At 30.2% G+C, this 17,527-nt stretch overlaps 2 protein-coding genes across 2 annotated transcripts in view; one reads left to right on the forward strand and one right to left on the reverse strand.

Moving 5' to 3' along the window:
- The window catches only part of LOC112591746 (flocculation protein FLO11), a 73,668-nt gene extending 63,150 nt beyond the window's left edge, over positions 1-10,518 (forward strand). The window contains exons 5-9 of the mRNA XM_025335663.1: positions 5,434-7,337; positions 8,100-8,228; positions 8,295-8,403; positions 9,957-10,097; positions 10,290-10,518. Of these exons, the coding sequence (XP_025191448.1) occupies positions 5,434-7,337; positions 8,100-8,228; positions 8,295-8,403; positions 9,957-10,097; positions 10,290-10,447 (2,441 nt within the window). The 3' untranslated portion in view covers positions 10,448-10,518. The remainder of the gene's footprint in view (positions 1-5,433; positions 7,338-8,099; positions 8,229-8,294; positions 8,404-9,956; positions 10,098-10,289) is intronic.
- Positions 10,519-10,825: 307 nt separating this feature from the next.
- Positions 10,826-13,178, reverse strand: LOC112591709 (elongation factor Tu 2). Its single transcript, XM_025335614.1, has 4 exons — positions 12,894-13,178; positions 12,509-12,837; positions 11,119-11,768; positions 10,826-11,063 (listed from the first exon to the last, which is right to left on the reverse strand). The coding sequence occupies exons 1-4, from the start codon at positions 13,024-13,026 to the stop codon at positions 10,853-10,855; spliced, it is 1,323 nt and encodes a 440-aa protein (XP_025191399.1). The 5' UTR covers positions 13,027-13,178; the 3' UTR covers positions 10,826-10,852.
- Between the last annotated feature and the right edge of the window lie 4,349 nt (positions 13,179-17,527).

Here is a 17,527-nt window from a genome sequence, read left to right on the forward strand (position 1 = left end):
AATTATAATAAATAATCGATGTAATGAAAATCGACGGCAAAAGACTGCAGTATCAGAAATGTTAATCGTGTTTTTATTCTTTATTAGTTATTAAATATTATGAATTATTATATTAGGTACCTGCAATCTTACGATGTATTATTATGCGGTGATATTCATCTAGTATATAATAATAATAATGACTAATGCAAAACGAATGGCGAGTGCAATCACTGGTCTGTGTCGAAAAATAACACAAAGGTATTATATATTAAAATGTCATCATGTAGGACGTGGGTAGGTATGACGACTAAACTACGACTTAGACAGCTAGACATGACGATTACAAAACGTGAATTACACAGCAAATTTATAAAAATTAAAAATATATTTTAACGTGTACATATTGAAATTATTTTAACAATTAAAACCCTCATTATTTCAGTAAATGGTAATTGTTTTTTTGCAAAAACTAATAAATTGGTATAATTTTTAACCATTTAATTATAATAGTGATTTAAATCATTTTATTAAGAAACAATGTTTCCAATTTCATGTTACATACTAGTACTTATTTATTAATATTTCAAAAAACAGTTGCTTTTTATAAAAAAAAAAAATAATATATTACTACTTTCAGCTATACAAAAATCATCTTATTTTGCAATAATCCTAAAATTGATTAGGATATTGAATATAGCATATCAAATTATCAATGATGAATGAAGTAGGTATATATTATTATATATAAAAGGAAATGTGTGTATGATTGTAATTTATAGATTTAAAAATTACTCAATTGATTTTGATGAAATTGTCAAGGATTGTGTTTTAGAGAAACCTATATGCATTTAGAGGAATGTTTAGAGAGTAGTTTGTTTGGACCTCGTCTAAAATGTGACGTTAGGTACTATCTTTAAGTTATAAACTCATATGTAACATAATATTGTATCAGTTTTTATTAATGAATCGTAACTTTATTTCATTAACTTACAAATCATTAATTTGTCACGTAAAAAACAAAGTCAAAATTACATGTTAATTAGATTTTTATTAACATTCTAAAAAACAAATATTTATTCATAAAATAAAATTGAAAATTGAAATTTTTATAAACGAGTTGTATTTTTATTTTTTATACCGAGTTATAATTTAAATAAAAATATATATTAGCCATTATTTATGAATTATGCTATTGGTTGATTCCTGAGCACGGCGATACAGGTGTTAAATCTGTGTTTAAACTTATGCTTAACCTGTGTTCATTACGATGATGTACAATCTGGTCAAAAAGTTTAATTTTTGTCAGGATTACCTGTTAAAAAAAATTTCTAAAATTTATTTATAGTCTATATTAAACTAATAAGCATTAAACATGAACAACTACTCTTGTGTAAAGACAGTGCGGGCCAGCAAGTAATATTAAATATTATTATACATAATGATAATAAAAATAATACTTAAATATTCAAGTCAATTTTACAGGTCACACAATATATTTTTTCTCATTATTCGATTATTCGATTTATTATTATATTAGATCACATACACATACGTGCGTATTATAATGGGTTTAACGGGTGTATACTCGTAATATGAAATGCGTTCGCCAGAGAAATGGTTTTGCACGAGATAGGTTAGGTACCTCTGCATTATTCTTGTATACCTCCACCTATAATACTACATAATATACACCTATCTACCTACAACTTACTAACTATATGCCTTATATACTTACTGACTTTACTATACACACGAGTATTACTTTTATTCCTTATCATTTTTTTCTCATTTCTTGTTTCTCTTTCCTGTCCGTTAGCATTTTTATATTAAAAAAATACACGTTATAAATCAGGTTTGCAAGAATCTGGTTCACGTTTAGTCGGAAAATAATTACAGATACCTCGATCCATCGGCGGCAATCACCACGAGATGTACCGCAGCGATTTATATGTACAATTGCCGCACACATCTTCACAATAGATATAAGTGACGTTTTTTTCTTTGCTCCATGCACATATTATTTATATATATACAAAAGTAATTCTGAAGGTCGCTATTGCCGCTTACTGGGCAGTGTTATTATTACTCGAGAATAATAATATAATACATATTATTTCGTTTTTTCCTTTTGACTTTAAATCGCGATGTGGGCGTAATTGTTGGCCATTATTCACCGTGGCGACAATGAGACGTGTCCTCTTCACCCATTCCAATAGTCTTATGCTACATAACTTATCTGCGATGAATATATTATAGTATACCTATAAGATGAACTGTATGAAAAACAATTATAGGATAATACTTACCATCTGCGTTATATTTCCGGTTATTAAAATCTGCGGAAAATGTATTTCGAAAATAATTTGCTATGTTATAACAATAGATTAATAATAATAATAAATATGTACCCTCCATGTAGATAATGAATAATATATTAATACACATTATATTTTATAATTTATCCATACCTATTCTATGGGTGGGATAACTGGCAAGGTGATCTCGTTGAAAACGATAAACCCAAGATGGTGAATCTCTACCTGAGGCGGTTTTTTTTTATATTTTATACATCTGATTTAATGAATAGGTATCAGCTACATTTTAATGAATATTATTAACTCTATAATATATGCTAGTTCAATGGTTAATTTTTCACACTGATATTCTATAAAAATCTAAAAGTCATATACATTGTAATGTCGTCAAAATATTGGCACCAAAGCATAAATATTCAATGTTCAATAAATATATATAATTATACTCGTATAAATATGGATGGTTTAAAAATGTTTATTATTTATTAAATATAAAAGAGGAAATATGTATGAAATTGAAAACTATTAAATGATTTTAATTATTTCCTAATGTCAAGTATTATTGGTTTAAAAATAATGTCACTAAACTTCACACAATTCCGCCTAACAATTTTTAAAATAATAAAAACGTTATCACAAATAATTTAAAAAAACCATTAATTTTTTGTTTTTAAAATATTCTAATATGACCTTAAAAAAATAATACATTAATGCATTAAAAACATTGTTATTATACATACATGCCTTATTTGGGCTTCGTTAACTAATCAAGTAAATATACTATAGCCATTTACGGACCACTTTATAGAAAAACGCAAATCGCGTGAGAATTGACCGTTTCATAAAATTGTCTTATGCAGCTCATTATAATGTGTATAGATTTTAATAATATTCGTTTGACGTATTTTTATATAGTTGTCTGATGTTTGGTGACTTTAAACATAATATTTAACAATCGTTTCGTGTTATTTTTTTTTTTTGATTTATGAAAACATTGTAAACTATAGATCGCAAAGCGATGTCAGTGTATATTTCATCAGAATATTACTTATTTTTAGTAAATATATGAAATAAAGTATTATGTTTTAAAATACATGGATGGTACGTAATTTTAACACCTAATAATTATTATAATATTCATATATTTATGATATGTTTATAGTTTTTCGTACCTACTGCAAGTATATACCAAATAATAATCGATGTATAAGGTACCCATTTCTATAGTCCTTATGGCTACTTATATGTATTATTAAATTCCAAATTTAAAATTTGACGAGTATGACATAGAAAAATATTTACCTACGGCTGAATACTGATGGCTCAACCTCATAAATCACTATATTAATTAAGATGCGTGAAAAAAAAAATAATATACTTTTACTTTTATATAGGTGGAATATACTATTATAGTATTTTATTTAATTGATGATTTTTTTTGTACATTAAATATGAGTAATGACCAAAATACATTATTATATTGTTGAATTATAATGTATTAATGTATATTGTATACATTAGGGCCGCCAAACAGTCGATCACGATCACAAACGATTTCAAGGTCGATCGTGTATTTTTAAGCTACACAGTACACACACAAAAATTAATTATGGAGGTATAGTAATTTAATAATAAAAAACTTTTTTATCGGAGTCGATCCTTAAAGGTGAAGTATATATTTTTAGTAGATCGCGGCCAAAAAAAGTTTGACCATCGCTGGTATACATATTATTTTCTTGTGTGTATTTTTTATTTTATTTACTGATAATATTCAAGGGGTTTTTTTTTTTGTGTGTCTATAATAATTTACAAATTACATAAAAGCGACAGTCTTACTTTTGTTGTGTGAAATTCACACTATGAATTAAACAATATGTAAGTGCTAATGTGCAGAATATACTAAATTAATTCAAATTTTTCATAAATTGTAAATGTCTTTGACCGTTTATGCACTATACGCTTAACTAATATATTATAAGTTAAGCAATAGTTTAAAATACAAAACATTTTTAGCCTATAGCTGTAAATTGTGGAATAAAAACTAAAACAGTATTCTGACATTTATCGTTTGCAATTTGACGTCGTTTATTAATGTTGGGTTGGAGCTATCCGAATGAATAATTAACAAAACACGGTTCACGTCTACTATACACATATATATTACATCCGGTAGGTGTATTATTTTTTCTCGTTTTGAAAACGAAGATTCGTACAAACGACTTAAGACATTTGTGTCGGTTTTCTTATTCCCAGAATTTCACTATATAGGTATATTAAATTATTACACTTACCCATAGTTGTAATGAACGTGGGCGTATAAGTACACGTACATAGAAGAGGGCAGGGGATGGTCTACCTGTGGAGTACTCATCGCATATTGTAACATATTTTGTACGTGAGATTTTCATCATATCTATGTATATTGGGCATAGTACTTATCTACATATAGGTACACTCATTACACGCTCTTATCTACAGATAAAAAGTAAAAATACTAAACTATATTATTATTTAACCATAGTAAACGAAAGAGTCATCGTCACGCGTTGTGGGCAGTGACAAATCATCTTGACAGATTCATACAAATAAAAAAAAAACAATTATTAATTTAATAATAGTTTATTGCTCTTATCAAAATATACTACTTTTGTTCATAACTCTTTTCTATATTCAACGTTTATAGGTACTGTTTTAAATTGTAAACATCTATAGATACGAATATTAATAGAATTTTAAAGTAATTTAAGATTAGGTACTGTCATGAGTCATGGCAGATGAAAGAGTTATGAGTTTATGACTATATAAATAATATATATAAGTACTTAGTTTTAATTTATTATCGTAAGGATAAATTAATCTAAATATTTGATGTTAATAAAAACTAATAAATATCAAATAATACCAAAGGTTGACAGGTCAATATAAATAATTAGTGAGTTGAGTTTATAATCTTTTTAACTAGTTAATGCTCAAACAATGTCAATTATTATATTATAGATTAGGACGGTATCCAATTGTTTCAAATTATGATACAAACTAGGATAATAAATGACTTAAAAATCGTGATGTATACATATGCATTTATTGTAAAAACAATTACAGACTCGAATAAACATAATCTTTTGTGTGTTTACAGAGTGTGACGCGACTTTGGAACGACCGGAAAACCTAACGTCGAGCTGCGAGCCAGATCATTTTTACAGCGGCGGCGGCGGCGACGGAGACGGATCGACGACAATGAAGTCGTCGCATTTGGTGGCCGTGGAACCGTCGAGTAGGACGGACTCGGAAACGGATTCGGACGGTTCGAGAAACTTTGTTAGGACAATAACACCAAAAAGAACCACTTCGGGCAGAACAGACGAAGTTTGCAACCGGAGCGTGCGAGACAAAATAGCGATGTTTTCACGGGCCACGACTACGACGCCGGGCGGCGAGAAAAAAGATTCGTCATCGTCAGCTTACTCGACAGCTTCCGCAGACTCGTCCCCGACAGCGTCTCCTAAAGCTGTGGCGTATAGCACCCTACCGCGCAAACCACCGCCGCAACAACAGCAACAGCAACAACAGAAGCAACAGTATTCAGCCACAGCGCGACCGTCGTGGGGCGCACCAATGCAGCTAGGTGCACCTACAGACCATCGACGGTCTCAAAGCCTCGTCGAGCAACCGTACAGCAAGTACTTCAACACGATGAACGCGTACGCAGAAATGGGACGGTCGTCGTTGAACGCTCTGATCGAACAACGTCGGCGGAGCATGTCCAAACTCAGGGGACTTGTGATACCGGAAAAAGTAGTGCCGGGGTCCGGAAGCGGTTTTGGCGGTGGTGGAAGAGACGGCACAAGTAACGGTACCAATGCCGACGAATCGCAGCTGCATCCGGCCGCGATTCCCGATTTACCGCTGGTGATCAAAATTCCACAGTCGGAAAACAATGATGACGACACCGATGCCCCTGTGTTGTGTCCGCCCACCAAGACGTACGTCAACGAACCGGCAATCGGCACGGTGACCAGACGTGCTAACCCAGTGTTGCGGCAGTCATTTATGGTCGTCCCCGTAATCACACCGGCGCCCGCGACGGAACAGCGGCGTCCGTCGTCTGCGTCCAGTTCACCGTCGTCGTCTTCGTCTTCCTCGTCTACATCGTCCTCATTGAACTCAAGCCGAGAGGAACTCAGGCACATACACGACGAACGGCCACTGTCGTCCGTCAAGTCTTCCAACAAGAGTTCATTTAAAGCGGACAGCGATGAAGACTCAGCGCTCAGCTCCAGTCGGTCAAGCACGTCGCTCCAACAGTATTCGCCAGCTTCATCACCGCCACCTCAATCACAGCAGTCGACGCCGCCACCACTACCATCTTCGTCGCCACCACCGCCGTCGACCGCAAACGCGGCTTTTTCCAACCACAGTAGTCCGTCTACATGCGACACTGGAAAACGAGTGCTGAAAGCCGAAAGCGTAGAGGCTATCAATCGGAAAAACGTACTCTGTTCGGCCAGAATCAGCAGCGGCAAACCGGAACCTCAGGCAGTGTTACCGTCGTCCCCGGCTAATAACTACGTGTGTAAGACCGAATACTCGCCGAACCACCATCACTATCATCAGAATTATCATCAACAGCTACAACATTCAGACGCGCCAGCGTTGAAATCAGTCAAGTCTGGGCCGATATTTGCCACCGGAACCGCGATCGTCAATAGGTACACGCACAACCGGATGTCGTCAGTGGAGTCTACGACTAGTGACGATTCATCCATGCAATACGCAGTAAACGCCGAACCGTTCGGCAGCATCAGCTCATTAGCGTCGTCCACTAGTTTGATCTCACAACAGGAACTTCAACAGCTCATCGACGACGCCAACCAAACACTAGAAGAGAACAACAATGGTTGTTACGGTATCGCTGCGGCTGCCGCGATCCCGCCGCACTCGGTCGAAGTGACTGTCGTCATTCTGCACCGGGATATGGCTACCAGTAGTGTGGGTATCACGTTAGCCGGCGGTGCTGATTATGAAACAAAAGAAATAACGGTCAGTACTAAACCTATATACCTAGGTTACATTTTTCATTGTTGTTGCCATCTCCATAAATGTATTTATTTTGTCTAGGAGTAGGCAGAAAGTTTTTCTCTGTAACTATTTTTATTGTCCGATTCTTGATCACACAGCTTTCACAGTTTTTTTTTCATTTTTCACACCCACGATACGTATCATATATTATAATATTAATATTATATCATCGTTTACGGACACAACGAAGCGTGTTAATCAATGTAAGACAGACGACACATTGTCTGGAATAACTTTTAAGGGTATAGACTTTAGGAGTACAATCATTCATCTTATTAATCACAGGTTCCTTATAGAAAAGCAACCAAACACCTAGCTAGAATTTTATTTATTTATTTATTTTTTTTTTTTTTTTGACAGGGGTCTAAATGATTTTGAATAAGTACATTTTTTTTTATTTTTTACATAATTAATATACAAAATCTTGTATTTTTAATTTTTAAAAATTTCAGGGAGGTCACACCCATGAACCCCCCTGGATACTGCCTGATAGCAACAAAATTTTACGCTTTTACAACAATTATTTATAAATTAAAATTGATTTAACTTATGTATATTATCATAATATGTATGGATATGTCAATGAATCTTGGTAAAATCATTAAGAGACACACATTACCGTAAGGGATTAGGACCAGTTATGTTCAACACTTAAAGACTAAAGTTCAAAATACAGTTACTATGTTCATACATTTTATTATACCGATGAATTTGTTCTCATAGGTGTATAAAGTACTAACTGGAAGTCCGGCGGATAAAGACGGCCGCATCCGAAAAGGCGACCGCATATTATCAATAAACGGCAAAAGCATGAAAGGAATCACGCATCGAGAATCATTGGCAATACTTAAAGTATAATTGAACCAATTACATATTATCTACTAAAATTTATTAATTAATTTTGCTGGTATTTTTTAGGCACCTAGGTCTGAAGTAGTGTTGGTAATATCTAGATGCAAGTCAGACACGACCACTGAATCTGTTGGGCTACTTCAATCTGCTGATCTCACGACTTCAGCCAAAAATGGTAATAAAGAGAGGGCTCAGTCGAGTAAGATGTCTCAGACGTTCTGTAGGAAAATTGTATTAATGTGAAAGTTACACTTACCAGACTTTTTTCATCTGAATTAAGATAACTTAGTTCTTTACAAAATAAATTTAATTACTTAATGTCTCCATACTTCAAACGGTCGGCACTCTATTCTTTTCTATTAAAATAATTTCTTCTTTTTGCCTAAAATTAATTGCATTTTTTTCGCCTACGGTTTAACGTTTAACATCTTGGAAACCACTGATTGTTTAATACAGCCATTTAACATACCAAAAAAGCACCACGAGAAAGCAGCTATTACTCTTGAAAAATTTATTGTATTAAATAAAATAATAATAATAATTTTATTATATAAAATTAAATAGCACCCACTAACACTTTTTTTTAAATAGAAAATTAAAACCACTTCTATTAAAAACAAAAACACAATTCAACAATATATTCTCGAGTTAAGTGGTTATGAGTTTATTTAATCTTAGTATTTTCAACTACATATACAATCAGTCAATCACTTATTTAATTCATAATTATTAGTCACATGAAATGCATAGCATAAATATTTTATTTAACAATGTTATAACAACTAATTACTAATGCTTATCTGTGTTATACAATAATTATTTTAATGTACACAAACAATACATTTTTGGAGAGTAATGAAAGTCACCTCCTCGTAGTGCTCTCAAGGTTGTGCTAATAATTATACTTAACTAATTTTGGAATGATACTTCTTAAAATGTTTAATTTTGTTCAAAAAATATGCAATTACGTGTAGACTAAAAGAGAAAACTACTTTATCATATTCGATGAAAAAGAGGAAGGTCATTTTTGGATGAAAGGAGTTGAACCTCTTCAAACTATTTGTTTATTAAGTTAAAAATAGTAGATAATAAAAAATGACATATCACACCAATCTCTTATTTTGAATTGTCAAATATAGAAGAAATCCTGCTCTTTTCAAATTTGTTAACTCCTAAATTATTGTACCTTTACTTAGAATTGAAAATTACTTACATCATCAATAAATTATAATATGTATATGTATGCCATTCATTAAAAGACCAGTAATGATATTGATATAACAATTATTAATACCAACTATAAAATGGTATTATTGTTTTCCTATCTTATTGTTTAATGAATTTCTAAAAAAATTGATATTAATTACATTTTAAATATGTACTTGTTATATTTATATAGTTATATGATACTGGCATAATTGATAAAAACAATTAATTTCCAAACTAATGTATACTTTCAATAAATATAGTGATTAGTTGATGTTTTTATTGGCATTACAACACTCAAAATAGTTTGTAAAACAATACAAATAATATTTATGTGCCAAGACACCTATTCGAAATTGTAGATAAGATAAAAAATTAATTTTTATGGTGAAACTTTTGTAAAGAAATTTGTAACATACATACATACATACATACATATATAAGTATATATTCTTTTAGACAATAATTGTTGTTATTTATTAGTTTTTACCAACATCCTTAGTATATTTTTTTAACTTACAGATGTTATAACAAATAGAGTATTTGGACCATTAACTAAAGTAATATTATCAAAAGATGGTTCAGGTTTAGGCTTTAGTTTGGAAGGTGGAAAGAATTCACCAACTGGTGATCAACCATTAACAGTGAAAAAGATTTTCACAGGTCAGTAATTTTACTTTTCATTCTAATAATAAAAAATGTTTATTGCAACAACAAAATATACTTACAATATATAAAAACATAATATTTAATAAATAAGTTTAAAACTCATCCAATAAGCATATCATACTTAGATTCAGATGAGCTTAAAATTATACTAATATTTCAACATTGGATAATTGACTATTTATTCAGGTGGATGTGCAGAACAATGTGGACAAATATTAGCTGGAGATGAATTGGTTTCAGTAAATGATATAGATGTGACTGGGATGTCGCGTACTGAAGCTTGGAATTTGATGAAGAGGCTAGTAAATGGAAGTGTTACTCTCGGTATACGACATGTAGTCTAAATACTATATATACTAATAGATATTTTTATTGTATGGAAAATTTAAAATTATGTATTGTATATTTATTTATATCTAACTTTAAAAAATGATCTATAGAGAATTTTTTATATTAATAGACAATAAAGTTTTTTTTTTTTTTACCATTTTTGTAAAATATAATTTTAATAATTATTTAATAAAAAAATAGCTTGATTATTGTATAAAATAATATTGTTAGTATGATTTTAATTTATATTATATAGTTTCATTTTAAAAATTGTGCCATTCTTATTTATATTAAATATACTATGGTTTATATTAAATTATATATCATAACATCTAAATATAAATTGATATATATGTATGTTATAGGTAAATATTAATAATTACACATATAAATAGTGGCAAAATTTTGTATCACTTTTATTAGCTTTCTGAATTTATCTTACTTAAATTGTTTTTAAGTACATTTACATTTGATAAAATTTCACTAATAATACCAGTAGCTACTGTTCTTCCGTTTTCTCGTACAGTAAACGGTTGTCCAATATCCATAATCATTTTATTCAATAAAGTTATTTTAACTTCAGCATGTTCTCCAGGCATTAACATAGACACTGATGAATCCAAATCAATTCTAAGAAAAAATACAAATAAATATAAATATATAAGTATATGAACAAGTAAAATACCTGCAAAAAATGTTCCATGTATGACTGAATAGTTGCTGTTGGTAATTGGACGTGATTGGTTTAGACCGTCCACCCTCAGAACGTGAAAGAAAATAAATTGTTGCTTTAAAACGATTGTTCAGTTGCAAAGTATTAATAGGGCATAATATCATACCCTTACGCACAAACTTTGGCTTTAGCCCTCTCAACAATATACCAATATTTTCTCCCGCTTTAGCACTTGCTACTGAATTTTTAAACACATGGATATCACTAACACTCGTTATTTTTTTCTCATCAAATCCTAACAATTCAACTTTATCATTTCTATAAACAGTTCCTCTTTTTAATGTGCCTATAACAACAGCCCCTCGGCCAGGTACTAATAGGCAATTGTCTATTGGCAATAGAAATGGAGAAGTAAAATCACGTTTTGGAGTTGGTATATTATTGTCAATTACATCCATTAATTTTCGTATAGATTGTTCTCCTAATTCGGATGTGTCTCCTTTTAAAGCAAGAAGTGCTGAACCAAAAATAAATGGAATTTCATGTCCTTTAAAACCAAAATCTGTTAATAGTTCTCGTATCTCAAGTTCAACAAGTTCAATAACATCATTTTCTGTTATATCACATTTATTAATGTATACTACTACATGTTGTACGCCAACCTAAAACAATTAAAATTCATAAAATAAATAATAATATTAATTATGTAAGTAGAACTTCAACAATTTTTTAAGTCTTATAATTTATTTTGTACTCATTATTTATTTTAATAGGGCCTATAGGCTTTGTCAAAACTCACAAAATGGTAACAAAATATGAGAAATTAAATAAAGGAAATTATAAATTTTAAACATAAAAATTATAAAAAGCTGAATAAGACAACAGTATTTGTGCTTTTAAAACAATCTGGAATGAGAAAGTTGAGTTTTTGTTCATGTTTATTATTTTATCATTTGTGGACCCCCAACATAAAAAAAAAAAGAAATGTTTTAAAAATAATTAACCACGGCTTGCATTTGAAAAATTTTTGTTTTGCGTTATTTACAATTAAAACGTTATTCAATTTTTGCGTTAAAGAATTCAAATTTTTTATATATTTTATATATTATAACTATTAAATAATTGGAAATAATTTATTTTATTTAATGATATACTATATTAAACATTTTGCGTTATGTTTTGTTTTGTGTTATTTAACTATTTATGTTTATCCGTTTTCCGTTATAATTACATTACAAATCTCAATTGTTTTTTGTCAAATGTAACGTTATTATAACATTTGCAAGCCCTGCAATTAACATAACTTTCATTCTATGATTGTTGACAATAATAATAAATAATAAGCAATGTAATGATAATTTTTATATTAACATATTACTCAAATGTAAAGATAATCATTTACTTGTTTAATTAATAGCAAATGTTCTCGAGTTTGAGGCATTGAACCGTCCGTAGCAGCCACTACTAAAATAGCACAGTCTATTTGAGATGCTCCAATGATCATATTTTTGACAAAATCAGCATGGCCAGGACAGTCGACATGAGCATATTTACGCTTTAACGTCTCATAACCGACATGTGCTATATTTATAGTTATACCTCTAGCTTTCTCTTCAGGAGCCTTATCGATTTCATCATATGCTACAAATTGTGATAGACCATCCTTTTCAAGGACCCTGGTGATGGCTGCTGTCAGTGTAGTTTTTCCATGATCAACATGCCCAATTGTACCTATTTGAACAACACTTATTAAGTATAACTATATTTCAAAATCGTATTAGACGTACCAATGTTGCAAGTTGGTTTAAGATTTGTACAATATAATTTGAACGTTGCTAGGTTGGTCTTGTATATTCTGTTGTATAAAAATATTTTCCGGCACCATGTAGTATTTAACGAGCAAAGTGATTTTATGAACATTTCTTCTTTAAAACTTATTAAATGTTTTTAAGAAAGTCAAAAATAATAAATTTTGGTTATCATAAAAAATATCATAACTAATGTACAACACAGAGAAGATAACTTAATACTCAATACACAATATTATAGATATTATTATAATAATTATGGGTAAAAGTTAGTAATTACTATTAAAAATTAATAAAATTCAAAAAGTATATATTTTTATTTTTCAAATTAAATATTGAATGGATAAATATTAAATATTAAATACTGAACATTACGGTCACCGTTATCATCTACAGCCATGATAACAGTCGAGATTTGATACCGTTATCTACAAACCATGGTTGTATATAAAACCGTACTATAAACCTTATACTATATAGTACAGTGGTTAGCAATAGGCGGCCCACGGGTGAAATCCGAGCCGAGGAGAGAAAATAATTGGACAGTAAAAAATATTTTTTTTATAATGCTGATTTTCCGTACATAATAATCATAATATGTATTTATTTTATGATGTATTTGGAAATTAAGGTGGTGTTTATTGTTTATCGTTATTTACAATAATAGTTATGATAACACAACAATTATTAAATTATGTATTTCATTGAAATTAATAATGTACATATTATAAAGTAGAATATTTTTTTTTAAAAATTAAATTAAATTATTTACAAAAAGTACAGAATTACTAATTTAAAATACAATTTTCAAAAAAAATTTTAATTTAATTGATTCATTTTGTAATTTGGAATACACCTACAATGCATTATAAGTACCTAGAGTTAGGATGTTGATGACCAAAAAAACACACAACATTTCACTAAAAATTATGCAAAATTATCCTAAAACCTTAAAAAATGAACTTAGAAATGATCTAAAAAATTTAATAAGTGAAAAATATTTATTTATAAACAGGGCTCGAGACTTCTAGCATTTGCATATTTATTTATAGTACATTAAAATATAGCAGAGTAAGCTACAAATTCGTTTCATACTAAAATGAACGCAGCTTTAAAAGTTTTTAGTGCATATTTTTGCATATTTAAGTGTTTTTGCATTATTTTTGCTATTTTTATAAGTATCATGCTATTTTTGCCTATAATTTGTTAATCTGAAAAAAATTAAGTTGTTTTGATGTTTGTACCTAGTCAACGGTAAGTGTCGCTTTATTAAATTCCTATTTTACAAAAGTAAATGTAAAAATGTATAAAGCCGCGTTTACATTAGGACTATTTAGTGTGGACGCCAATTCGGTCTGAAAACTATTTTGTTCGTTTGTTCGCTTTTATAATGTAAACGCGGCTTTACACAGCAAATAGGTTCACCTAATGTAAGTTTATCGGCACCACGCGTCCACGCTGCGTCGCTGCCTATAACCTATTATAGATAAAATATAAAAATATTCCAGTAATATAGGAGATATAATGTTTATTGACAATAAACATTATACGATATGATACGAAATACAATAAATTATTGTATTTCGTATCTTAATTGTTTCTTAAAGACGTAGTGTATTCTGTAAAGTCCTTATTAGTTATCGTACATTTAGTATTTAGTAAGGATCAATGCAGCGAATTATTACTGTGATAATTTGAGCACAATTCGTTCTATTTTTGAATTACTCGACAATGACGATGCAGTCAGCATCAAAGTAGCAAAAAAATATATCAATAAAAACGGAATAGACGCAGATCTTATTTTCATAAAATCAAATTTTTTATCTCTTACTACATCTTTAAAAAAATTACAAACACAAGGGTTGTTATTGTCTGACTATATTGAAATTATTAACGATGTGGAAAAATCATTTGAAACTCTACGAGGTCCAATAGGATTGAAAATATAGTCAAAATTAAAATGTGTTTTAGAAAAAAATAATGGTCTATTACTTTTGAAAAAAATGTCCAGCATTTTATTGGGTATAAGAGACATCGGAGAATTAGATGGGTTACCAGATGATATTTCTAGTAGTGATGTTCCATACTTAAAGTTCGCCACTATCACATCGGTCGACGTAGAACGTACATTTTCAACGTACAAAACATTTCTGACCAATAATAGGAGATCGTTCAAATTTGAAAATATTCACAAACATATAATTATACAATGCAATTTTCAAGGTATAAACTAAAATTTATAATTTATAATATTTACTTACTTACTGATTTATTAAATTTATCTAATTATTATGTTTACAGAATAAAGAAATTATACATGTACAACAATGGTCGATAAAAAGAACAATCGATTTTTTTTAGAATTATAGATTATAAATAAATATTTTTAGAATTAGAATTAAACAAAATAATTTTTTTATTGAGCATATTATAGTGCATATTTTACCATTTTTTAAGTCATATTATAGCGCATATTTCATAGTTTTTTAGTGCTAGAAGTCTCGAGCCCTGTTTATAAATAATAATTTTAAATAGAGATATGGGTATGATAATGGGTGTCAGAGTAATTTAAAATATGAATTATAATATTAATAAACAATAGTTCACATGTTACAGGCAAAGTATACAATTTGGGCATTTTCTACAAAGCCCGGACAATATATAAAATGACCTTCGTATATTGTGCAATATAGATAATATAATATTTATTAGTTAATTTAAATTTTTATATTATTAGAAAATATAATAATTTATTTTTATATTTGTTACAAATAAATTTGTATAATTTATTTTCGCATATACTGCTTCCGTGGCATTTTTTTTAACTTGATAAAAAATAAATTATTTGAACTTTTTTTTTACAAATCATTTAAATCTGCAATAAAATTTGTTATATTTTTATTATAAGTTAGTACGTAATTGAACTACACTATACAAATGTTTTGTGGTTAATAAAAAGTTAATTTTACGAGAATTAATCCTATTTGCGCAATTAGACCTTTAAAACGAATTAAAACAGTTAATGCCTCACTGAGTAATGGTATTTTACTAAAACAATAACAGTTAGGTATAAAAAAATAAAGAGTTCAAAATTTGAACTAGGGGGTGCTAAAGACCTTATTGCACTCCCTTAGTTGTGCTACAGATTTACCTGTATATAGGTAAAAGATCTCATCGATTAAGGGAATTATACGATAAATATTACAATCATAATACATGTCACATTTAATATGCGGACTTTCCCATTTAAAAAAATCGATAAGAACAAATGAAAAAACACTTAAGTTAATCCAAATCTACAAATAATAATTAGTGCTTAATCTGGCTGTTATATTTTGACAATAATTTACTATTAGACATTATATTTATATTATTTATGTTGCCCAATATACGAAAACCACTTTATATGATGCCCGGGCATAATAGAAAATGCCCAAATTGTATACTTTGCCCGTAACATACATTTACATATTTTTAATCATTAAACAATATTATTATAAAGTAAAAATAAATAAAAAATTATATTAAAAATAATCTCATTAGTACTCATATTACATTGTTGCACTATACAATTAAAATGTGTCTAATGTTTTCAATGTGTAACATTCGAACAGAAAATCTTATCAGTACGCGATAAATTTAATCACAACAAAAACCCCATAATAATAATATTAAAATTATTTTTTTAAATATTATATTATACAAATTTTCTTTAAAATCTAAAATTTAAGAAAAATGCCCCCACATTGTACAAAAACTACAAAAATGAACCCATAAATGAAAAAATTGAAAAATGACGTTAATAAACAAAAAAATGCATTTACAGCTAAAAATACCTTTTTTTTTTAACAGTTTTAATCGACGGCGCCACGGTGACTGCTTTTTGCATTATTTCCGTGATGCCGCCATTATTTATTAAATAAAATTAATAGTAAATCTATATTTAATGATATAGTCATGTGTTGGTCCCTTGTGGGCGCACATGAAAGTTATTTATACATATATAAAAGAAAAGATACATTTATGACTTGGGCCTCAAATAAAAATTTGAGGCCTATGGCCTTGAGTCGTTGGTGTCCAATCTTCTAGACCCGAACTCGCCGACCGTCAGTTTCGGAACTCGTTCGTAACATCTTCGTTGTCCCTTCACCGAGTTTCCGCCACGAGTGAATGTGAGGTATGGTGGTGATTTGCCATTGGTTTGCGGTTGCGTTTGCTGTTGCGTTGAGTCGTGCTGGACTGTAGTGATCGTCCACCCCATCCGTGATACTATAGTAAGTAAAGAACGAAGAAGTCGGTAGCACCTCCAACGGTTTCGCAAAGGCGGTTGTTAATGTCCAATGCGTTCTTCGTATGTTCCCGTTGTGCTGACACTGGGGTATGCTGGACTCTTGGTCTGTGCCTAGCTGCGCGTTCTTGGGCTTGAGCCTCTCTTTCGTGCTGCTCCTTAGTAGCAAGGATGAGTGTGATCATGGTGATCAGCTCATCTTTGTCGTTGTGTGCCTGTTGTAGCAGCCGACCTTCTGCTGTTGGGTCTTCGGGAAGACTGTCCGCTCGTGAACCACATAGGATTTCCTCAACGTCACCGGCGGTAGGGGGTCTCCTGAGAGCAG

Source organism: Melanaphis sacchari, unplaced genomic scaffold (assembly GCF_002803265.2).
Source record: "Melanaphis sacchari strain LSU unplaced genomic scaffold, SCAv2.0 Contig141_pilon_pilon, whole genome shotgun sequence".
Taxonomy (NCBI): Eukaryota; Metazoa; Arthropoda; class Insecta; order Hemiptera; family Aphididae; genus Melanaphis; species Melanaphis sacchari.

Coding starts and splice junctions, on each gene's coding strand:
- LOC112591709 (XM_025335614.1), bottom strand. CDS start 13,026: ATGTTCATAAAATCACTTTGCTCGTTAAATACTACATGGTGCCGGAAA. Junction 12,838..12,893: donor TAAACCAACTTGCAACATTG/GTACGTCTAATA, acceptor TTGTTCAAATAG/GTACAATTGGGCATGTTGAT. Junction 11,064..11,118: donor ACATGGAACATTTTTTGCAG/GTATTTTACTTG, acceptor ATTTTTTCTTAG/AATTGATTTGGATTCATCAG.